Here is a 24,240-nt window from a genome sequence, read left to right as displayed (position 1 = left end):
TACGTTTCTATCTTCACCACTAAAATGAGAGAGACAGAGCTTATACTCCGAACGTACCCGAAAGGTATGCATGCTTCACTTATCAGGACCCGACAACGTGATACGGCAGGTAAGCAGTACAAATGCTGCTACCTGATACGCATACATATTTAACGAGCACAACTATTCGGGTTTAGTTCGGTAAAGGTCGGGTGGGCGCCAAAACGCAAAGACGCAGACTTTTTCATGATTTTGTATGACTTCGGGTGTTTTGGACCACACGTGTAGGCGCTCGCACTCAGCCACAAATTACGACATCGGAACGTTTTTTTGTTAAACAGCCTCAAATCAGCTATAGAGTTCGAGCTGGTTATTTGGGAATACGCCATCCATTGAGCGAACCAGAGGAGCTATGGAGCTTTCGTTTTTTTTTTTTTTATCAATAGATATTTGATTTTCCAGCATATTTCAAAAAACTTCGCCAGAATGCGAAAAACCTTCGCTTTTGAATCGCTGGCGAGCTCGTGAAAATTTCGGATTTTGCTTAACGGGCAGCATTTAGACGCACCACTTCGGTACCGGGGTCGAGCGATTTTTGACAACGAATGGAATTTGGCAGAAGATAAGCCAAGACTGTAACTAACGAACATTTGGTGACATGATTTCAGCGAAACAAATGAATAAACAGCGATAAAAAGTTTATCTAGCAATGATTGAGTAGGGTAACTGTACCAGTTTTCGGCAGGCTAGTGCAGCAGTTTCACAAAAATTGCTCACACATCAATATTTTTCATTATTTTTCTTGAAAGTGTTGTTATTCTGGTTGATAAACTATCATAGTATGTTACAATATTTTTAATTTGCCGGTTCAAAGTCCTTTTTCATAAATATTCGTGAAAATGCAAACATTGATTTTGCTCCTATTTTCGGCAGTTTGTTCCTATTTTCGGCAGGCTGTGTTCCTATTTTCGGCAGCGCGAATACGGGTCAGAAAATGTTTGTATCAATGTGAATATGTACAAAAAAATGTTTAAAGCAATTTAACACTCTTACTTTCCTAAGATTGGTGTTAAAAAGCACTTTAATTATTAATTTTATGTTGCTTATTTTGGCCCGTTTTGACAGCCATTTTGATGCGACGTTTAAACAGAGCAGCCATTGACAGTTTGATGGTTATAGCGTACGGTGCGAACTGGCTTACAAATATTTATTTTTCTCTTAAGTTAGTGCATTGTTTGTCGTAAAATTGGGGATATTTGGTACAAGAAAGGTCATATTATGTGTCGACATACGCATTGTAGTGTTCTGATCAATTTTAAAAGGAATATTCAGCCAAATTCAAAGTGTGTTATTGTTCCGAGTTTCGGCACGAGCCCACAACATTGAGCTGTCAAAAATGAACATTTACTGTGTACCTATTTTCGGCAGCATTTAAAGTGAAAAATAACCTGTTTATCGTGATTTTAAAATTCCGAACAAGTTAGAATAAATTAAATAAGCATAAAATCTTTAATATACACCACTTTTTCATTTTTTTACTGTTCTGATTCTCTTAATCACAAAACCTGCCGAACGAGTGGCTGACAGCAAAGCTGCCGAAAAAAAGCACAATTTATTTGATATTTTGGAAAATACGTAATGAAATGGTGTGAAACTTCGTATGTGAATATCAAATAAGTACACCTTCACTACAAAATTGTATTTTGTGAAATTTTTTACCGCATTTGTGCAGAATTTCACGTTTTTAGCTACCCTGCCGAAAATAGGTACACTGCCGAAAACTGGTACAGTTACCCTAGTGACAGCGTCACTCATAAGCGTCAAGAAAACATTTACTTGATACATTTTTTTCAAGCAAATTCAAAATATTTTTTTAGGGAGTATTATTGCAGATTGAAATTTAAATTGAAAAAAAAATATGTATCCCACAAACCAGCAACTAAATTGAGTAAATTTGAAGAAACAAGTTCCAGGGTACATTACTTTTATGGTAGGTGCGGATAACGAGATGAAATAGCAATTTGAAAAATATCTCAATATTTTTTTAATTTCTGCTAAAACGTGGAAAACACGCATAATGCATATTTTTAATACATTTATATCGGTTTAAAACTTTTATTATAAAAGGTAGAATAGTAAAATGCTAGCAAAGGCTTTTGCAGGAATTTAAATATTAATTTATCATTGTGTATAACGGTTTTTTTACTATATCTTTTCACCATTTCTAGGGTAAACATTTAATCCGATCCAATTCACAAAGCATTTTTCCTGATGTTTTAAGCGTTATTCAGGGAAAATTTGTATCTTTTTCGAAATGGAGAGGAAGGATATTTGCAATGATTTTTAGTTATTTGATTGATCGTTTTTCCGAAAAGAAGAATGTTGTATGGCACCTGAATTAGTTTACTCCACAAGCTTTATATTGATTTTATTTTTCAAACGCTGTCAAATGCTTTGCAAATGTATTACAGGCGGTCCCCGAGATACACGGTACCTCTTATACGCGGATTCGGAGATACGCGGCTGTCTAAATTTGACAATTCTTTGAGCAAATTGTACTGATTTGACACTTCAATTGCAAATTGCCAAATAATTTCCGTTTTGATCGAATGTTAAAAACTATTTAAAAAGGTTTAAAACAGTTATATTCAGTCAGAATAATATCAAATAATTCATAAAGTGACTAAAACCACCCCTTACTTGCAAAATTACACGAAAATTAGTGATATTTCAGCTGGAAATCACGAGATTCGACTTACGCGGAAATTCGAGATACGCGGTATTTTGCGGCCGTTTTCGGTCCCCATTAACCGTGTATCTCGGGGACCGCCTGTATTGGCTAGTTTTACCAGCGACCAGCACTACATGGCATAATAAAATATGCCAAACGTAGCACTGAGTAACGGGGCTTATTATAATTTTAGTGTTTATTCACAAGGAACTTTCTCGGAACAGATAAAAAAAACTTCACAAAAAGCGGTAGAACGGTTACAGAAAAGGAATCGAAAACAAAACCAACGAACTTTTCTATCCCGTGTCCTATGTGCACGGAGCTGCATTCGAAAGTCAGTATAAAATTGTGCCCCCGGCAAAAAGGCCTTTTCGCCAAGATGGCGTCGAACGTGCGGCTGACAGCTGGGTCGCCCCTATCCGTACACCGAGCCCGGCCGGGCTAGTGTGTGTGTGCGTGGCGCTATCCGCACAGCAGTTCGGCAGTTCGGAAGCAGCCACAGAGAAAGCGCCCGCACACGCACACAGCCAAAGAAGGCCCGTTCGCTCAACCGTCGGGCAACCGTCAAAATCGCCCCCGCTCCCTCCCTGCGGACCCAACGAACACGAAGCGAGAAGTGTCACTTTCGACGAACGGTGCCCATTTCGCAGTAATCACCTCTTCCGTGCGGGGACGGACATAATTTTTGGAGGCGATTTTCCAGAAGTTGCAGAATTCGGTCCTTTGACCGTGCGCGTTTTCGCACACGCCGTGTGAGTTAGTGAGTTGGGCTACCGTTACGGCGGACTGTGAAGGTGCGAATTTTCTAGTAAAGCACAGCCAGTAAAAAATAGAAGGTTCGTTCGGGGTGCACGGGAACACGGGATCCCCCCCCCCCCCCCACTTCCCGTGGGCAGCCTGCCACGGTGTGCCAGTCGCAGCACCATCGGAAGCCGTCGCTTTTTTGTTCGTTGTTCGCTCGCTTTTTTTTTTTGGTTCGGAGCCGAAGCACCACCAGGGACGCTCCAGCGGGCGCACAAAGTCCAGCGCCCTCGCCACAGCCTGTGCCTGTGATAAACTTGCTCTGCCCGTCATCGTCCCCCTCCCCCCTCCACCTGCCAGTGGTGGGCTTTGGTAGTCCCGGTAAGCCCCCCCCCCCCCCCCGAGCACCACTGAATTGAACGGGTTCGGGATTGTTGCGTGTTAGTTAGGTGTGGGCGAAGAGCAGGAACTGATTTCTTTCTCTCTCTCTCTCTTTTTTTTTTCTTTCTTTCTCCCCCTGTTCCGTGTTCCATTTTTACTTTTCTTTTTTTTTGCAGCACAAAAAAAAACGGTGCGTCCGCGAGCGCACTCCCGTGTGTGTGCGTGCGTGTGTGCCTGTGGGCAGGTTTGTGTGCGTCCGTGTAGAGGTGTGATACGTGTACGTGAGCGTGTGTGTGTGTTGACGGAGGAACCAGCAGAAGCAGGAAAGCGAAAAAGAAACCTGAACATTTGTGTGTGTTTTTTTGTTGTTGTCGTTGCTTCCATCATCGACGCTGATTCATCTGTTTCCTAACCTGTTCGATCCCGTTGCGCTTCCGGACGGAGCCAAGCGGCCCGCGTGTGTGTGTGCGCGTCTCTGTGTGCATCTCTGTGTACGATTGTGTGTGCGTGCGGCGGGGGCGCTTTGCTAGGCGGACGGACCACGGAGCGAGCGAGTGAGTGAGAGGGGAGCGCGAGTAGGACGCAGGACGAAAACCCCTTTATTTCTTCTCGGGGACAGGCGCGTACCCCCCACACACACACACACACAGGATGCATCGACTGCCGCTGTACATGTCCGCTGTTGCATCGACGCGTGCACATTTGATGCGTTGGAACTAGTACGCGCGCTGGAAAGCGATAGAGTGAGACAGGAGTGTGTGTGTGTGTGAGTGAGAGAGTGTGTGCGAAAGGTAGCGAAAATCGCGACCCCGAGACGGGCGAGAGTGAAAGAGAGGGCAGGAGCGTAACACTTTCGGGTTTTGTGAATTCCTGGCTCGCTTGGAGAACGGTAAAAAAGGGGTCGCAAAAACTACTCCCCCCCTCCCCACCTACAGACAAAAGAGAGAGTGTGAAGGGGGCAGCATCAAGTCCCCTACCCTCCCCCCCCCCCCACCAACCATCAAACGCGGAAAGATTTTGCTGTGTTGCCAAAGCTGTTGTGTTTGGTGATGACAGCAGGGCCAGCAGCAGCAGCAGCAGCAGCAGCATCTCCGATCCACTGACAGTTGTGCGTTGTTAAAGGAAGGCGAACAAGGGCGAAGCTGCGAAACCAGAAGAAGAACAAAAGAAAAGAAAAGAAGAAGAAAACGCCGTCGAGAACGGGAAGAGGAAGAGACACGTAAATCCCCGCATCGGTCGCCCTGTGTCGTACGCACTGGTGCGCGTTGCCGTGTGTGTGTGTGTGTGCTTTGGAATTTTAGCAAACAGCTCAGTACTCAACCCCTCCCCACCGCACCGTTGTAGGCCGGGAACGCGCGGGAGGTGGTTCACCTCTCCTGTGTGTGCCCGAGCGGAAAGGCGGCGGCGGAAGGCGGCGGCACACAGCGGGCAATGTCCGAGTCGGCCTCCGACACGCTCGATAGCGGCCCGTTTCACACCGGCAAGGTGGAGGAGCACGAGCAGTACGGGCGGCGGCACCAGCACCACCACCACAACCAGCAGCGCCGATCCCTGACGCCCGGCGGCAAAAAGGACGCACGATACGAACCGGGGACGACGAGGACGGCGATGTCACCGATGGGCGATCTGCCGGCCGGCGACGATGACGACGATCAGCAGCAGCAGCAGCAGCAAAGGAAGCTGTCCGGGCCGGGCGACCGGGAGGCAACGGGAGGCGGCGGACCACCAAACAGTGCGGCCGGCCGCACCCGGTACACGGCGTCGCAGCTGCTGGCGCTGCGCGACACCAACCTGTCCAAGGTGCGGCCGCCCTGCATGGACGACCCGAAGTCGGAGAAGCACCTGAAGATGATCTCGATGCTGGCGCGCCGCTCCGAAACGCCCTACGACGAGGACGGGCCGCCGGCGGGCGGTGGTGGTGCGTCCGGCGCAGGAGGCTTCGGGCGGAACCGGGCCTCGTACGGCGGGGGCTCATCCTCGGCCGGTAGCGGAGCCGGTGGCAGCAGCTCGCTTGGGGCCGGATCGGGCAACGGGCCCGGGCTGGGTAGTGCCGGGCGGGGCGAGATGCGCCGCTCGGTCGGTGGCAGCGGGGGCAGCGGCGGCATGGCCGATCCGAAGGAGCGGCTGCGGAAGGAGGAGGGCATCGTGCTGTCGCCGCAGCGCCGCTCGTTCAACATGGGCTGCCAGATGCCGTCCGCCCCGTCGTCGGGCGGGGCCGGCAGCAGCCTGGGACTGTCCGGGAGCCTGCTGCGCTCCGACCGGGACATGCTCGGCGGAGGAGGAGGTGGTGGAGGAGGCAGTGGCGGCGGTGGAGGAAGCGGTGGAGGCGGCGGCGGCGGCGGCGGTGGACGCGAGCGACGCATCGGCAGCGGGCGGATCATGACGCGCGACAGCCTGTGGGAGTACGGCCGGATGGAGTCGGGCGACTATCGTGCGGGCAGTGGCGGCGGCGGAGCGGGCGGCAATTCGTCCTCGTCCGGGGGCAGCTTCCGCGACCGGGAACCGATGGCGATGCGCGGCGAGCCGGGCGGCAAGGACGGGAAGGATGGGCCGCGGGGGCGCAACAGCGAGGGCCGCGGCCTGCAGGAGAAGGACTACCACGACGAGGGCGGCGGCCGGTACGAGCCGCGGGAGTCGCGTGATCGCCGCGACCGCTGGGGCGACAAGGGCGACAGTGGCCGGGGGCCGATGCGGGGCTACCACAAGGGCGGCTCGTCCGGCTACGGCGAAGGCCGGGGCGACGGTTCGTACTACGGGGGTGGTGGCGGGTACGGTGGTGGAAGCGGCAACAGCTACGGAAATTACGGCTCGAGCAGTGGCGGCAACAGCAGCAACCATCATCACCACCACCATCACCATCACCATCATGGGGGCGGCGAAGGCGGCCGCAGCTATGGCGACCGGCGCCGGTACAACAGCGACAACGGGCGGGACAACGAGGAGCCGGAGTGGTTCAGCGAGCCGACCTCCCAGCACGACACGATTGAGCTGCGCGGGTTCGACGATCCGCTGTCCGAGCATGGCAGCGAATCGGGCGACACGCCGAACGGCGACGGCCGCGACGATACGGAGGGCTCGCCCGACCACCACCAGACGGCGGCGGCGGCGCCCGATCAGTCCGAGGCGACGGCCGGCACGAAACGGCCGAGCGAGGAACCGACCGGCGAATGGCGGCCCGAGCTGGACGAGACGCTGCTGAAGCTGATCGAGGACGGAATGCCGAAGGCATCGACGGAGGAGGAGGTGCGGGCGGATGGCTTGCGCCTGATCAGGGAGCTGAAGCGCGTGTCGATGAAGGAGCTGGGCCGGGCGACGCCCTCCCAGCCGACGGCCGAGGAGGAAGTGCCGGCGGCGGTGCTGAAGCTGATCGAGGACTACATGCCGAAGGGCAGCAGCGTTGGGCCGCCGGGCAAGGAGAAGGTGCGGACGGACGGCATTATACGCCTGCTCAAGGAGTTCAAGCGCATGTCGCTGAAGGAGCTGAGCGGCTTCCAGGGCCGGGAGACGCCCTCCCAGCCGCCGGCCAAGGAGGAAGCGGTGCTGAAGCTGATCGAGGACGGGATGCCGAAGGCATCGACCGAGGAGGAAGGGCGGGCGGACGGCATACGGCTGATGAAGGAGCTGTGCGGGTCCCAGGACCGGGCGACGCCCTCCCAGCCGCCGGCCGAGGAGGAAGCGCTGACGGACGGTATCCGTCTGATGGAGGAGCTGTGCGGCTTCCGGAACATGGTGCAGACTGATTACAGCGCAATGGACATGTTGCTGGTAAGCTAAGGAAGAGAGATAGAGAGAGAGAGAGAGAGAGAAAGATTATTTTCATTGATTCCATTTCTTTTCCCTTTTTCAGAACGATGTCGGTGGCGGTAGTCGCGAGAGCCGATTTTCGCAATTTTTCCGCCAAGACAACGATACCGCCGCCAAGGGGGATAGTGAGGGCGTGGTGGCGGCGGCGGCAGCCGATGCGAAGGACCGGCGCAGCCGCCAGAACTCGCTGCACGAGGACATCGGCAAGATGATGAAGGGCATCGCGGCGTTCGACGACATCGTGAGTGGGGCGACCGCTACCAGCAACAAGTTCTTCGCGCCGATCTCGCCGGCCGCCACCTCCAACACGCCCCAGTCGTTCCTGGAGCTGTTTCACCGCACCGCGCTGAAGGGCCAGCTCGAACCGCCGCAGCAGCCGGTAGGCCAGCGGCCGCTAGACGGGACGCCGCAGCCGTTCGATCGGCACGCGATGCACCTGAACTCAATGATGGCAGACGAGCAGCAGCAGGGGAAGCAGCAGCAGTTGCACCACGAGCAGCAGCAACAGCTGCAGAACCGCAGCCTGCAGCAGCTGCTGGGCGTGACCGGTAGTGGTGGTGGTGGTGGTGGTGGTGCCGGTCCTCCTTCTGGTACGCCGCCGGGCGCTACCGAGCGCGGGCCGGTCGGGCCACTGATGCCCAATCTGGGCGCGATGCCGTCCCCGGCCAGCCTCGGCCAGGTGCACAGTGTCGAGGAGCTGGAGGCACGGTTCCGCCAGTCCGACCTGAACGGGGGAGAGGGTGGCGCACCGAGCGGTGGCAGAACGCCCGGCCCACCGAACGATCCGTTCGCCGAACAGCAACCGATGGCGATCGGTGGCGGCGGCGGCGGATCCATCCCGCGGCTAATCATGCCGGGCAACGACCCGGCGATCGGGGCGATCCATCCGCCAGTGGTAGCAGCGCCTCCGGCCGGTGGTGCCCCTCCCACCACCCCCGACGGTGGCGCGGTACGGCAGCAGGAGCTGCTCGCGTTCAAGAAGCTGCTCAACCAGATGAGCGAAAATCAGATGAACGGAGGCGGTGGCGGCCCACCACCGCACCAGCCCGGACCACCGGTGCAGCAGCACCACGGCCATCCGGCACACGCCGCCCACATGGCGGCCGTTGCGGCCCAGCACCAGGGCGGACAGGGTCCACCTCCGCACCAGGGCGCGGCCATGTCGGCGCTGCCGGCCATGCTGCAGATGATGCATATGGCTCCGATGCCACACCCAGGTAGGTCCATTTTGGGCAACACTCGGTTGCATCCCTTTCTTATCAGTCTCGAGTTGAGAGTAGATCGCAAAACTCCAAATCTGTTCTGAAAACAGCTCCTTTTGAACGTTTAAAATATTCCCCCCATATGCCTGCAAACCTCCATAGCCAAGAGGCAAACATACCAACCATTTGAAACATTCCACCGAGCGAATCAAGTAGTCCATTATATGACTCGAAACCATGTAATTCCACAGCCACAGTGTTCCCTATGATATGTCGAATTGAACGTGACGTGGAATTGAACGCAACGAAAATAGTTTCTTATAATGGGGCCCTTCACGATTCTAGTCAGCTTTTTGTATGGAGTTTGACAGTTGGAAGCTGAAATCATGTCAACACTCCATACAAAACCACACACAAAACTAGTCTGCGATTTTTAGCCTAGATTATTTCAGCCACAACAAAGCAAGAATTAGCTTCGAGTACCTGTTCGAAAAATGTCAAAAAGGTCGACCTTGTTTTCATTTATCCAAAGGTGTATTAAAGCGATCCGGTGGTGGAATCTAGAATCGAAGTGTATGTAGACCAGGTAGTCTCGTCCCATGTAGTTTGACAACTAATTTCTGAATAAAAAAACAGCTTCATTTCAGCTTCAACAGGGTGAAATAAATTTCCATAGGAACGGGTCGTTTTTCATAGCTCCAAATACGTAGCAGACATTGGTATCCTTATTGAAGATAATTGCGTGGCGCGCGCTGGGGCCTTTGCAATACTTAAAAGATAAAACATAAGATAACCTTACTTGCTATACATTTGAATTCAGACATGAGCATTTCAACGGTAATATTGAAGTCAAAAAAGCAGAAATACTTATTAAAAGCTTGACACATTGAGGTAAATTGATCATGAGCTCCTCTGTAAGTACGGGCCCGGTCTATTTCAATCAGAAAATTCCGGGGACGTAGTGTGTGGTCAGGAGCGTACACATTAATCTCAAAAAGAAGCTCGGGTGTATCATTTTTGCCTTTATTTGACTTTGCTACAAAAACTGCTTGTGCTACCTGCCTACGTCTTTCTAAGGACAGCAGACCCAGAAAAAGCTGTCTAGTTTGATATGTTAGAGGCTAGTCCATGTTCCACCTTAAAGTTCTTATATCTATTCTTGTGAATTTTACCCGAATACCCTCAATTCGTATCGACCAGTTGTTAGTGTGCGGAGACCATGTTACAACATTCGAGTATGGACCGGACTAGGGCGACGAACAGTTGTTTTAAACAGAAAGGGTCATTAAAATCAGATGTCAGACGATGAATTGAACCAAGCTGCCGATATGCTTTGTTGATGACGTAAGAATACTGTTGACGGAAGGAGAATGACGAGTCAGGAATAGTACCGAGGTCCTTAGTTTCTATGTTACGTGAGATTACACAGGAGTCAAGATTTTAGTCTCGCCTAAAAGGGTCTTTTTTGTGAGTTATCGAAGATGTTGTATCCAAACAAAAATGGCTGTCAAGTCGTTCTGGCAATTACCCACTTTGATAGCTGCTCGACCCCCAATGGTCGTTGGCTGAATACCCACTTTGATAGCTGCTCGAAAATTGCTATAAAATGCAAACAGGCAAGACAGGCTGAATTTTCAGCCTACGATCTTATAAGAGAAAGGAGCCCAATGTCTGTCACGATTCAGAATTATTTTCGATAGCTGGATTGACAATCCTCCGTTTCAAAAAACAAAATGTAAACGCATTCGGGCCATCGACCGTATTTTTCGCTCGTCTTTAACATTTAGTAAGCCTGTTCGATTAAGCTATCGTCTCGAGATAACGTATTTAAAGCGTATTCGCTACATACAAGAGTGCTTGAGAGCCCTCTTCACAATTACACGGTTATTGTGTTCCCTTACTGATCTCTCTCTTCTCTTCACTCCCCTCCCCGCCCATTCCCCAGGAACTGATCAGCGGCACGCCACCGAGCTGCTGAAGCGGCCGGAAACGCAAACGCTCATGATGGCAGTGGCGCGGGGCGAAGTGTCCCAGCACAGCCTGTGGCAGCAGCTGACGAACCCGGCGACGGCCCAGTCGCACCGGGAGATCATCTCGGCCGTGCTCGGCGCGTGCAACGGTGGGTCGCGCGTCGTGTCGCCGAGCCTGCTGCTCAACCCGAACAGTATTCAACCGCCCATGCCAATGCCGATACCGCCCCCAGCTGCCCCGGCCGGGGCCGGCGCCAACCTGCTGTTTCACCCGAAGCAGCAGGTGCGCCTGTCCCCGCTGCCCAATGGGATGCCGCAGCGGATTCCGTCACCGCGCGAGCTGCAGTACCACACGCAGTCCATCCTGCAGAACGCACTGATACGCAAGAAGCTCGAGGAGCAGCGTGAAAACTATCGCAAGAGACAGGAACAGCAGCAGCAGCAGCAGCAGCAGCAGCAACAGCAACAGCACCAGCAACAGCAGCAGCAACAGCAGCAACAGCAGCAGCAACAACAGCAACCATCACAGCCGCAGCCAGCATCGCAACAGCAACCCCAGCCACCGGAGCAGCCGGGACAGCCGGAAGAGCTGCAGCAGAAGCTGAAAGAGCAGCAACAGCCGATGATGCACCAGGGCCCGCCAGCTGCACAGTCGATGCAAAATTTTCCTCATCTGCCACCGGCACAGTCCGAGCAGGATGCAGCACCGCAGCAGCAGCACCATCAATCAGCGGCGGAACCGTCCCAGGAGCCGCGCCATGCGCAACATTCCGACGCACCCGACCATCAGTCGGCACAGCCGACCGGTCAGCAGCCAGCGAATCCGGCCGAAATGGGACCGGCAGCAGCAGCAGCAGCAGTGCCCGGCGGCACTAGCATGATCAAAGCCGGCGGTGGCGGCCCTGTCGGTGGAGGGCGCATAATTAGTGGCGGTGCCGCGGCGAGTGCGGCAGTCTCACCGTCGAAGCAGAACCAGATGCAAACGCAACAGGTCGCGTCGCCGACGCCGCTCGCTTTTACGCCCACGTCCGTGCTGCGCAAGATGACGGCGGCACAGGAAAAGGAACCGGACAGTGCGATCCCGCACCACATGCAGCAGCAGCAGCAGCAGCAGCAGCTACCGCCGCAACAGCAGCAACAGGGTCCCATGCCCCAACCACAACTGCCATTACCGCCAGCCCATCCGCAAATGATGCTCAACGAGCAGCAGCAGCAGCAGCAGCAGCAGGGCCATCTGCCGCACGTCGAACCGGGCCGCATGGGGCTCAACTATTCAGCCCTGCTCGAGATGATGCAGCACCAGCAGTACATGAAGCAGCAGATGCAGCAGCAAATGCAGCAGCATCAGAAACCGTTCCCGCTGCATCCGCACGGCCCGCAGCACCCGGTGATGCATCCGATGCCTGGCGGGCCGCAACCACCGCAGCCGCCGCCCCAGCAGCAGCAACAGCAGCAGCCACCGCAACCGTCCCAACCGGGGCAATTCCCAGCCGAATCTCAACCACCGCAGTCGGAGCAGCAGCAGCAGCAGCAGCGTCCGTCACCATTCGGGCAGCCGGGTCCACATCCGCCGCCCCCGATGAACATGATGCACCATCACGGGCCGGGCGTCGGTGCGAACCATCTGCCGGTGGTGCCGGCGATCATCAACCCGATGGGCTCGATGCCGTCGTCGGTCGTGGGTGCAATGCGCAACATGCAGCCTGCGATGCCGAACAACATTCCATGGAATATGAAGCAGCTGCAGCAGCAGCAGCCACAGTCGAACGTACCGCAATCGCAGCCGCAACCGCAGCCGGGCGGTCCGGGGCAGCTAATGCCACCCCAGCTGGCACTGCAGCAGCAGCAGCAGCAGCAACAGAATTCGCAAAATCAACCCCAACAGCAGCAGCAACAGCAGCCGCAACCACCGCAACACATGAACATGCCAAAACCGCAAGGCCGGCCCATACTGAAGGGTAAGTAGAGTGTGAGACGATTTACAGGGTTTTACAACTCATTTTGCGATGTGTGATGCATATTGTAATGTGTTTGATGACTGTTACGGTTGCCATGTGGTATGTTTTGAACTCGCGTTGGTCAGGGTGGCCTTCGTCATCGTTTGCCGAATTAAGTAGAACTGAAGTGGATACTGTTTCGAAGCGGACGTTCGACACTTGATCGTCCAGGCGATCATAGAAACCTTTAGGAGGTTTCCCTTACTGGAAACGTTGGAGTTTAGAGGCCTTACCTTGGGCAGGGGGACATATCTAAACTCTTTAAATGAGAACTCGATAGATGTAGGATGGGCATAGTCCTATCCTGACAGTCCGAACGAATCTGACCTGCCATGATCGGAGTTGGTTTTATTTATACTCTCTATTTTGTGTCAATTATGCTGAATGTCAAGTTTTGAGTTTACATATGGTTGTGCTTATTATGTAAGGTCAGTTCTGGGTTCTGACGCTTACGCGGTGTTTTGTTTCCTACGCTTACGGTTCTGTTTGTACACACGAGGTACGGTGTCTCCGTTGGTTGCTATTATGCAATGTTATTGTTTTTACGCTTTACGCACTTGAAACGTTTTTGTGCTGGGTAATGTTTTTCTGCTGTTTTCGCACCTACGGGGCTGTGTGCGGGTTGTGTGTTTTAAGTGTTTTTGGACAAGGGTTTTTCTGCTGACTTACAATTCCTGGCGTAAGGTTATTTATGTGGTTTGGGTTGTGTTAATTTCTTGAGTGGTTATTTTATCCTTTTTTTGTGTGTTGTGTGGTGTTGACAATTTGTGTTTATTAAGTGTGATGAGAATTGCGTGTGAATTGATTATAGACAGTATAGCATGTGCATGTGCATGCTACACCTCCCCCCTTTAATAGAATAACGTAATGAATTACAATGATTGAAGTTATTCTCCTGTGTACTTAATTAATCTATTTTTGTGTACTGTAGAGATTTTCTTTGTTGTATTATTTTGTATTACGCAATTAGGCCCTTGGTCACTTACTACTGTGAAAGGTCCAATGTAGACTGGATCTAATTTTTTCCTATTTTCATTTTCCAAATATACCTGACCTCCTAAGTTTATAATAAGTGGTACTGTATCTTTATTTAAGGTTTGCTGTCTTTTAATTTTTGCTTTTATCAAATTTTCTCTGGCAATTTCGTTTGATTTTTGGAGTTTATATTTCATTTCGAAATAATATTGGTCAATATTATAAACTGGTTCAATTTTTGTTTTAAATATATCTTGTGGTAAATTCGCTTTTCTACCAAATACTAGTTCGTATGGTGTGTAGTTTGTGTCTGAGTGTTCTGTTGTATTGTAAACAAATTCGTAAAATTTTGTCCAATCGTCCCAGTCATCATGATGTTCGTTTGTATAGCTTCTTAGGTATTCGTTTAGACATCTATGATTTCTCTCTAATGATCCTATTGTCTGTGGGTGGTAAGCTGTGCTAAAAGTTTGTTTGATTTTTAAAATTTCTGAGATTTTGTGTAATATTTCATTGTTATATTCTAGTCCTTGATCTGATTTTAATTCTATAAATGTTCCGAATGTAAGGATGAAGTTTTCTACCAATGCCTTGGCTATAGTGTTTGCTTCTTTGTTATGGATAGGTATTACTACGATATATTTCGTTAAGTCACATTGTATGGTTATTGCATACCTGTTGTTTTTGTTAGTTTTTGTTAGAGGTCCTACTGTGTCGATTGAAATTATGTTAAATGGTTTTGTCGGTGTTGTAGTTACAACTGTTTTTTCTTTAGTATGTCTAGTCGTCTTATTAACTATGCATGCTTTACAATTTCGTACGTATTTCTTGATATCATCTTTCATATTTTTCCATTTATATTTTTCCCTTATTTTCTGGTACAGTCTGTACTGGCCTATATGTCCTCCCGAAGGGGTCATATGATAATCTGAAATTATTCTCAGCCTATCTTTTTCTGTTGTTTTCCATCTAGTTGGAGTAAACAGGATTATTTCAAACTTGGTAATGGCTCTGTTGGCTATTTCCTTAATAGTTTGTTGGGAATATTCTTTGAATAAGTGGTCTTCTTCTGACCATGCTAGCTTATTTCTTCCATATTGTTTCGCGATTTTGCACATTTCTAGAAGAGCAAACTCTAATGCTTGACTTCCATTTACATCATTTCTCAAAAGAAATTTTCCTAGTGCTTTACTGTATGAATGGTTGTATATTATGAATTCAACGTTGTTCTTAATTCTCTGCGTACCTATTTTTAGTACCTTTCTCACTTCTAAAGGTCTATCTGTTTTCCACATCGCGGGGTGATCAGTCCCTGTTGTTGCGATTGGTTCGTCTTTGTTTATATCAGTTTTCTCGTTATTTTTCTTAACCATGGCTCTTGTATTAACCATTAAAATCGTTTTGGATTTTGGTATTGATGCTTTTAGGTCATCTGAGTTAAGGATTACTCTTGATAGTGCGTCTGCTGCAACATTAGCTTTACCTGCTAAATATTCTATTTCAAAGTCAAATTCTTCTAAATCTAGTCTCATTCTAGTAAGCTTAGAAGTAGGATTTTTCATACCAAATAAGTAAGCTAGTGGTCTATGATCTGTTCTAACTATAAATTTTTGTCCATATACATAAGGTTTAAAATAATTAATTGCCCAATGTATAGCTGTAAGCTCTTTCTCGATAATTGGCTTATTCTTTTCCCCTGGTGTAAAACTTTTACTCGCAAATGCGACTGGCAAATCGTTTCCATCTGTTATTTGTGATAACACTGCACCACATGCCATATCCGATGCATCTGTCGTAATAATGAATTGTTTTTTAAAATCTGGATATTGTAAAATTGTGGGTGAGAGTAAGCTTTGTTTCAATGTATCAAAAGCTGCTTGACATTCTGAAGTAGATGCAAACTTAACGTCTTTCTTAATCAAATTATTAATAGGTTTAGCTTTCTTAGCAAAATTCTGTACAAATTTACGGTAATAATTACAAAATGCGACAAAACGTCTTGCTTCATCAGCATTAGTAGGAATCGGGAAGTTTTTAATTGTGTCAAACTTCGCGTCGTCTGGATAAATTCCTTTATCTGTTATTTTATGACCTAAGTACGTTACTTCTGTTTTGAAGAAACAACATTTTTCTGCATTTAGTTTAAGGTTATATTTTCTTAGCCTATCAAAAACTTTACCTAAATTACTGATATGATGCCGTGCACTGCATCCAGTAACTATAATATCATCTATATATACAAATGCTAGCTCTGGTGTTAAACCAGCCATAGCGATAGCCATCATTCTTTGAAAGCTGTTTGGGCTAATGTTGAGTCCAAATGGCATTCTTGTAAACTGATAGTGACCTGTAGGCGTGGAAAAAGCTGTATATTTTCTGGAATTTTTATCAAGTTTGATTTGATGAAACCCTGACATCAAATCCAATGTGCTGAAATATTTGGCTCTTCCTAACTGATCTAGTATCGTGTCTATGCGGGGTAAAGGGAATTTGTCTGGTAAAATTTTCTTGTTTAACTGCCGAAAATCCACTACTAAACGCCATTTCTTCTTGCCTTCAACTGATTTCTTTGGTACTAATAGTATCGGTGAATTATATGACGAAACAGAATGTTCAATAATGTTATTTTTCAACATCTTTTCTACCTGCGATTGCATTTCCTCACTTTGTGAATGTATTTGTTTATAATTTGGTATATAAGAAGGAATATTATCTTTTAATGAAATTTCCTGGGTATAAAAATTGTTAGTAGAGACCGGTTCATCTTCTAAACAAAATATATCCGAGAATTTTGTGATAAGATTTTCTAACTCTTCTCTTGCTATTTGTGGAATATTTTCTATATGGATTTTGTTATGAATTTTCTGAATTCGTTCCTTAGATGTGTCCAGTTTCTTCTGTAATTGCTCATACTCTCTTAATGGTTCAACTTCTGGTGTATAAGATTTTATGTTAAAAGAAACATCTTTATCTGTGGTATTAATGAATTTGATATACTGATTACGTTTTGAGACTATTGTGTTTCCGCAAAATACCCCTGGTTGGATTTCTTGTGATAAGATGATTGAATCTTCTGTCAAGTTTGGTATACTTATTTTTCGTACTACTTCACTTCGTTTTGGTAAAATATAATTTCCGTTTACATTGTCTTCTATTGGGTGTGAAATCAATCCGTTATCAGATGAGAAGTATATCATCCAATTAACATAATCAACAATACATCTGTGCTTTATAAAGTCTTTTCCTAATAGTCCGTCGGAAAAAATGGATTCTACATCTTCTATTATATGAAATTCGTGCATAATGGAATAATCGCCAAAGTGAATTGTTGTCATAGCAGTTCCTAAAGTCTCTGATTCATGATCACTAGAGCTTATCAAGGTTAATTTTTTTGATGTATTGATTTTACAACCTGGTTTTAATTTACTAGCTTTAAGTACGGATACGGTTGCTCCGGTATCTATGATAAGTGTGCTATAGATTTCCTTTGTAATTTCTATTTTTACTTTAACAAAATTATCTGCATCAGGATTTATGGTTAGTATTGGGTATTTTCCGATGCTTGAGGTTGCCCTAAAAAATTATTCTGTTCTTCGGCTGTTACTGTGTTATGAATAGGCGCTCGATTATTTTGCAAATTGCTATTATTTCTCTGATTGGATTGTACGTACTGATTTCTGTTGGAATTATTTTGTCGATTTGCGTGCTGATTTCTAGTGTTGTTAGAGTTGTTATTTCTGTAGTTATTATTGTTTCGGTTATTGTTATGTCCATATCTTGCGGGTGGGAACCTGGGTGGGTTTTGTGTCTGATACCTATTATTATTATTATTTGAGAATCTATTGTAATTGTTCCTTCCCTGGTAGTTGTTACCATACCCTCTATTGTTCCTAGTAGCGTTTGAATATAAAATTTTTGTCTGTTCATTCTTTCCTTTTTCGTTCTGTCTTCTAGTTCCAATTTTACTGCTTGTTCTATTGCTTCATGCAGGGTTTCGAATTTGCTTGATCTCATTATTATTTTGGTTTCGCCATCCTTAAGTCCATAACTCAATGCGCTAATTCCAGACTTAGTTGCTTTTTTCCTGGCTACTTCTGGTGTTATTTCTTCCGCTATGTATGCTTCTTCAAGTTGCTGCGTTAGTTTTTCTATAATGCTTCCGAAATCTTCTATTGTTCCTGTCTGTTTCGTATTATCCATTTTGGATACTACTATTTCTGGTGTTACCTTTATGCTGCATCTGTCTTGTAGTTTGTTAACTATATCTTCTATTGATTTTGGGGCTTCTCCTACAACAATTCGTGCTTTTCCTGTTAGACGTCCTAGTACCAGTTGTATTACTGTTTCTTTATTCTCCGGCTTCACTATTTTCTTTAATACATTTAAATTTGACACCACACCTTTTAAATCTTTCTCATTACCATCATACTTTGATATGAGAGAAGTGGTGATTTTAATTAGTTCTATAATGTCAGCCATTTTTTCAGATTTAGTTTCTATCGTTATGTCGAACTGGTTTTCTGATAATGTTGTATTTAACGAATCTGGATGTCTTTCGAAATGTATTTTAATGCACTTATTTATTTCGTAATATAGGTGTCTACTTTTTTTAACTAAGGTTGTTAATATTTCGTCTTTAATGGATGATTCGTGCTTTCGTAGAAGCTCTTGTATTTCGTCATATAATTCCTTAGTGTTATTTCTTAGTGTGGTTAACGCGCAGAGCCTATAGCATTTGTTTAGCTGTCTAACCTGATCATACGTCCTATCTAGTATTTCTATTTTTTCTAACAGCTTTTGCATATTTATGCAGCTTCATCCGTAAAAATTGCATGTGTACGGTACCTTTTTAAATACATTTGTTGTTGTTGCTGCTCACGGTGCTACGTTGTTCCCGGTGCTCGGTGAACTGCTGTCCCTTGGCCCAGGGATCTCTTCTTTCACCTGTCTGTCCGACAGTGAGCAACCGTCCATTCTTGCCTTATTCTTCTCGTCTTCCGCGTTGGGAACGGCTGTTCCAAACCATACCGCTCACAGTGTTCATTGTGTCACAGTGTTTTTACTCGTTGAGGTAGGTTCTCATACGCGCATAATTGTTTTTAATAATCGCGGTCCATAGCTGCATTGGTGAACTTACGGTACTTTCCCACAGCCTTTACCTATTTTTGTGGGTCAAATAGCATATCACCTTTTTCGTATATCATTCATTCACTGTTCTCGATTCAATGTTTACGTTGCTACTTTGGTAGCGTAAGCACTTTTAAAGCGTGTTTTTGCGCTTGGTTACGAAGGTGTTTGTAACAAGTTTTCGCTATTTTAACAATGCACAGGGTGATTAGCAGCCCTAAAATAATGTTTAGTTTTAAATCCTGAGTCAGATGATATTCTGTATGAATATTCTGAGTTTGAACTATTGTGAGATCATGGTCTCCTTTTATATTTGTTTCAGGTTTTGCAGCCTTGCCTCCCATTTTGAAAATGATTGGTTTTCACTCGTAGTTCACTATTGTTGGTAATTAATCACTTTCCAAGTCATTTCAGAAGCACTTGCGATTTTTATAAAACGTTTCCACTTTGCACTTTTTGTCCGTGTTTGAGGTTTCATTCGTCACTTTTTTTTTTGCACATCCGAAGATTACAGTTTAAAAGTCACGGTCGCCATGTAATGTGTTTGATGACTGTTACGGTTGCCATGTGGTATGTTTTGAACTCGCGTTGGTCAGGGTGGCCTTCGTCATCGTTTGCCGAATTAAGTAGAACTGAAGTGGATACTGTTTCGAAGCGGACGTTCGACACTTGATCGTCCAGGCGATCATAGAAACCTTTAGGAGGTTTCCCTTACTGGAAACGTTGGAGTTTAGAGGCCTTACCTTGGGCAGGGGGACATATCTAAACTCTTTAAATGAGAACTCGATAGATGTAGGATGGGCATAGTCCTATCCTGACAGTCCGAACGAATCTGACCTGCCATGATCGGAGTTGGTTTTATTTATACTCTCTATTTTGTGTCAATTATGCTGAATGTCAAGTTTTGAGTTTACATATGGTTGTGCTTATTATGTAAGGTCAGTTCTGGGTTCTGACGCTTACGCGGTGTTTTGTTTCCTACGCTTACGGTTCTGTTTGTACACACGAGGTACGGTGTCTCCGTTGGTTGCTATTATGCAATGTTATTGTTTTTACGCTTTACGCACTTGAAACGTTTTTGTGCTGGGTAATGTTTTTCTGCTGTTTTCGCACCTACGGGGCTGTGTGCGGGTTGTGTGTTTTAAGTGTTTTTGGACAAGGGTTTTTCTGCTGACTTACAATTCCTGGCGTAAGGTTATTTATGTGGTTTGGGTTGTGTTAATTTCTTGAGTGGTTATTTTATCCTTTTTTTGTGTGTTGTGTGGTGTTGACAATTTGTGTTTATTAAGTGTGATGAGAATTGCGTGTGAATTGATTATAGACAGTATAGCATGTGCATGTGCATGCTACAATATTTTGTCGCTTGAGAAATTTACTTTGACTCCTAGTATGTACTTGGGCTGTCACGAAAGTCATGGGAGATATGCCGGTGTGTGGGAGTGATCCTAGGCAACAAAATGAGCATGCATTCTCGCACTGTTTGACCCGACAGACTGAAAAGCATGCTCATTTTGTTGCTTGAGACCACACGCAAAGTACATTCCAGGAATCTCGTGATGATCAAACTGAGAATATGTCATGACCAATAGAATGACCAAGAGTGGGGGGTGGGGGTTTAAAAAAAGGTCACCAAGCATGTGATTGGACCACCAACTCTTTGAGTCTCATCTCTGATCGTCTCACTTGTGCACTTGATCTGATTTGAGCTTCGTTGCAGTCATGAGTGTTGGTGACTGAAACCAGTGGCATTTGGCAGCACTGTTCACAGACAGAAAAAGTCATGATTGTGCTTTCGACAATCGGACGGATTCCCACAAGAGTCCAAAAATGCTGACTTACAGACAAAAATAGGTGCGTTAACGTCAAGAATTGATGCGCACTGTCAATAATTGATGCCTTAGAACCAAAATTAGATGGCAACGACTGTAACATTGGACCAGTCCCAAGTATGCACTAGGAGTCAAAGTAAATTTCGTAACCGACAACATGTGCAGCACACGTTGCAAAATGACTTTGAAAACCCTGATTGGCGGAATTTTTTTTATTTATTCTACTTCTTTTTTTGCCCCTTCCCATAGGTGGCAGCGGAAATGGTGGCCAGATGCCACAACAGCTGCAACAGCAGCAGCAGCAGCAGCAGCAACAAATGCCGCTGATACATCCACTGCCCCAGCATGCACTGTCGCCGATGACGGGTCCGCTGAACTTTGGCGGCAACATGGATTTCCCCCAGCAGCAGCAGCAGCAGCAGCAGCAACAGCAGCAACAGCAGCAACAGCAGCAGCAGCAGCAACAGCAGCAGCAGCAGCAGCAGCAGCAACAACCATTCAACAACAACCGCAGCGGAAATCCAATCCTCGGTGCCCATCATCCGATGGCACCGCCGTCATCACAGCAGGGCCCACAGCAGCAGCAGCAGCCGGGTCAGCAGCAGCAGCAACAACAACCGCCACATCAGCAACCGCAGCAGCAGCAGCAACATTCGCCCAACATGATCAGCCCGCACATGCAGCAGCTGTTGCAGCAACAGCGTCAAATGCAGCAGCAGCGTGCGATACGTAACCAGCACGTGCACATGAATATGATGCCACTGCAACAGCAGCAGCAGCAGCAGCAGCCGTTCCGAATTCCAAACATGCCAATCGGTGGAAGTGGACAGCAGCAACAGCAGCAGCAGCAGCAGCAGAACGCAACCGGCAACGGGCCATCGGCGGGCGGCGGCGTGATCAACTACAACCGGGACGGAGGGCTCTCGCCGACCAGCAACCAGCTTGCCCGCTGGTTCTCGCCCGAGCTGCTCGCCCAGGCGTCCGCCGGCAAGCTGCCGTCGCTCAACATCGGCCAGGCGATGAGCCTCGAGGAGTTTGAGCGCAACATGCAGCACTCGTCGACCACTGTACATAACTAAATCAACCTCCCTCCCCCTTCGCGAGGAGTGGTGCTTCAACGCGCTGCGTGTGGTGTGTGTGTGTATCTAGGTGTGTGTGTTTGTGCGTGTGCGCGCGCGGGAAAGGATAACGCCGCAAATTGAAATTGTGCAGCACGTGAGATTTTTTTACCATTATTTTTAACTACATATTTATATTATTATTATTATTATCATTATTCTTGATTGTGTAGGCAAGCTTAGTTTGAGATACTTTCTTATTATTAATTTTTTTTGCGACGATCCCCCTCAACCCCCTCCCCATCTTCCGGGGTCGTGTTTAACTTATGCTTGTAAAACGACGGTATTGTGTAGTCGTACCCCAGGTAGCTTACGAATAGGTGGAGGAGGTGTGTGTGTGTGGAGGGTAAATAGATAGTGAAAGAAGCAGTAGCTGACAGACACAGTGGTTGATGGCGGTAGGAGGACGGTGACGGCGGGTTGGGGCAAAGCTTCCGACGGCACTGCCCAGGCAAAAGAGAAAGGGACGACGCTGCAAACGACGAGTGTCACGGCAATTTCGATGCCGCGCGTCTGGAAGATCGATCGTGTACAGAATTTTCATCACAAAAAGAGAAGCAAGGGGCAAGGAGGAGAGGCCCACGGGGGCACTAGTATTTGATAGACTGTGAGGCTAGAAAAGCAAAGGCATATAAGAGAACGATGAGATGTAGTGTAGCTGTTAGGGGAAGGATTTAGAACGCTTTTGGCATATATTTGGAGTCACAACAGCAGCGACAGGGCAAAGATGCGCGTTACTTTCATAGACACTGGGAAGCCCCCCCCCCCCCTCCCTCCCGAGCTCGCCGCACGTTTCTAAATGGCTTACACAAGCGCCTCGCTCTCTGCTCGTGTTTAGTTTCGTTAATTTTTTTTTGATATTTTTTTTTCTTTCTGATTTCTGATTTACTTTGTAAGCACATGAATTCTTCTATTTTTCTGCACCCTTCATTTCTTCATTTTTAAAGTATTACTAAACTTTTTTGTTGTTGGTCCTTTTCCGCTGCACGGCTGCGATTTTGGGAGCAGCCGTTTCCGAATTGATTGTGATGATGCGCGCCGCTCTGCATGCCCAAAACGATGCACACCCCCCCCCCCCCCCCCCCTACATACGCACGGTGTACATTTCATATAACTATCTTGCGAAGCGACGCGGTGATGGGAGGCTAGAAGGGGCGGGATGTGATTTTATCCGCCTCGTTCTTCCTTTACCCGCACACACGACGGGGTCGATTGGTCGCATTTCTCCGGTGGTGTTGGAATGGAGTTAGAACGCGAAAACCAACCGCCGCTACTATTACTGCTACCATTACTACTAGAACTACTACTACCGATACTACAACCACTACTACTATTACAACTACTACTACTGCTGCTGCTATATGGAAATGTGAATCCTTCCGGTCGGGTGTGGCGCACGTGGAGCACACCGAATGGGGGGAGAGCTTTGAGCGAGCGTGTTTCATACGTAGGTTAGGTGCTTTACGGTGTTGTGCTACTGTAGGAGTGCGGGGCAAAGGAGTGGTGTTGTAAGCGCTTGATTGAAGATGATGATGTTGACGAGCGCGCAGGATAAACTGCCGAGGTGCGTAGGGAAATTATTAGAGAAAAACGGAAATTACATAAAAACCAGACACATACACACGTTAATTAGGACACGCGGCTGATGAAAACAAAAAAAAACACACACACACACACATATTTACAGAAGAACATACAGGGGACGATAAACGAATGCTCCCAAATTTGGCGCAGAGAATCGATTACACACACACACACATACAGAAAACGTCTCTCTAGGCTTAAGTCGGCATGTTCGAAAACGAAAAAAAACACTGAAATATAATTATTATAAGAAATACACAAACCCACACACAAAGGTATGATTGTTACTCACAAGGAAAAGTAAGCAAACAAAACAAAAAAAAACAAGAACATTAATAAATCATTGTAAAACCGGTACTTATTAAGCAAATGTGTGAGTATTTGTGATTGCGATTGAGCAACAGAAAAAAAGAAACAATACAAAAACCCTGAGAAATCCTTACACGCGGACAGCATCTCTCCCCGCACACGGCAAACACAAACCAAACGCAACTTACAGAATATACGTACAAACGCACACAATCATATACTACGATTCGTCAAAATAAACTTGTAATTAAGCGAACACACATACACTCTCTCTCTTTCTCTCTCTCACTCTATCTATTGTTGGTTTGCTTATAGTAGAGCAAGTAGTCGTGACATGGTCCGGTCAACCAACACTCTCCTGGATGCTCCAGGTCCCTATCTACAACCTCCCATGCATGTAGACACCCGATCTCTGACAGGTCTCGCTTCATCAGATCTAGTCATTGATGTCGCTGTGCTCGGTTCGCCGTACAGCTCAGCAAGCTCGTGGTTC

At 47.3% G+C, this 24,240-nt stretch overlaps 1 protein-coding gene and 1 long non-coding RNA gene across 2 annotated transcripts; both read left to right on the top strand.

Moving 5' to 3' along the window:
• Positions 1-3,127: 3,127 nt before the first annotated feature.
• LOC133393701 (uncharacterized) lies at positions 3,128-5,020 on the top strand. Its single transcript, XR_009766333.1, has 2 exons — positions 3,128-3,832; positions 4,009-5,020. It is a non-coding gene; the product is annotated as an uncharacterized LOC133393701 (long non-coding RNA).
• Positions 5,021-5,163: 143 nt separating this feature from the next.
• LOC5666753 (uncharacterized) lies at positions 5,164-24,007 on the top strand. Its single transcript, XM_001688253.3, has 4 exons — positions 5,164-7,597; positions 7,680-8,853; positions 10,784-12,766; positions 20,986-24,007. The coding sequence occupies exons 1-4, from the start codon at positions 5,264-5,266 to the stop codon at positions 21,813-21,815; spliced, it is 6,321 nt and encodes a 2,106-aa protein (XP_001688305.3). The 5' UTR covers positions 5,164-5,263; the 3' UTR covers positions 21,816-24,007.
• Positions 24,008-24,240: the final 233 nt, after the last annotated feature.

This window comes from Anopheles gambiae, chromosome X, assembly GCF_943734735.2.
Source record: "Anopheles gambiae chromosome X, idAnoGambNW_F1_1, whole genome shotgun sequence".
Lineage (NCBI taxonomy): Eukaryota > Metazoa > Arthropoda > Insecta > Diptera > Culicidae > Anopheles > Anopheles gambiae.
Note: the sequence above shows the minus strand (reverse complement) of the source record. Positions and strands in the feature narration are given on the sequence as shown.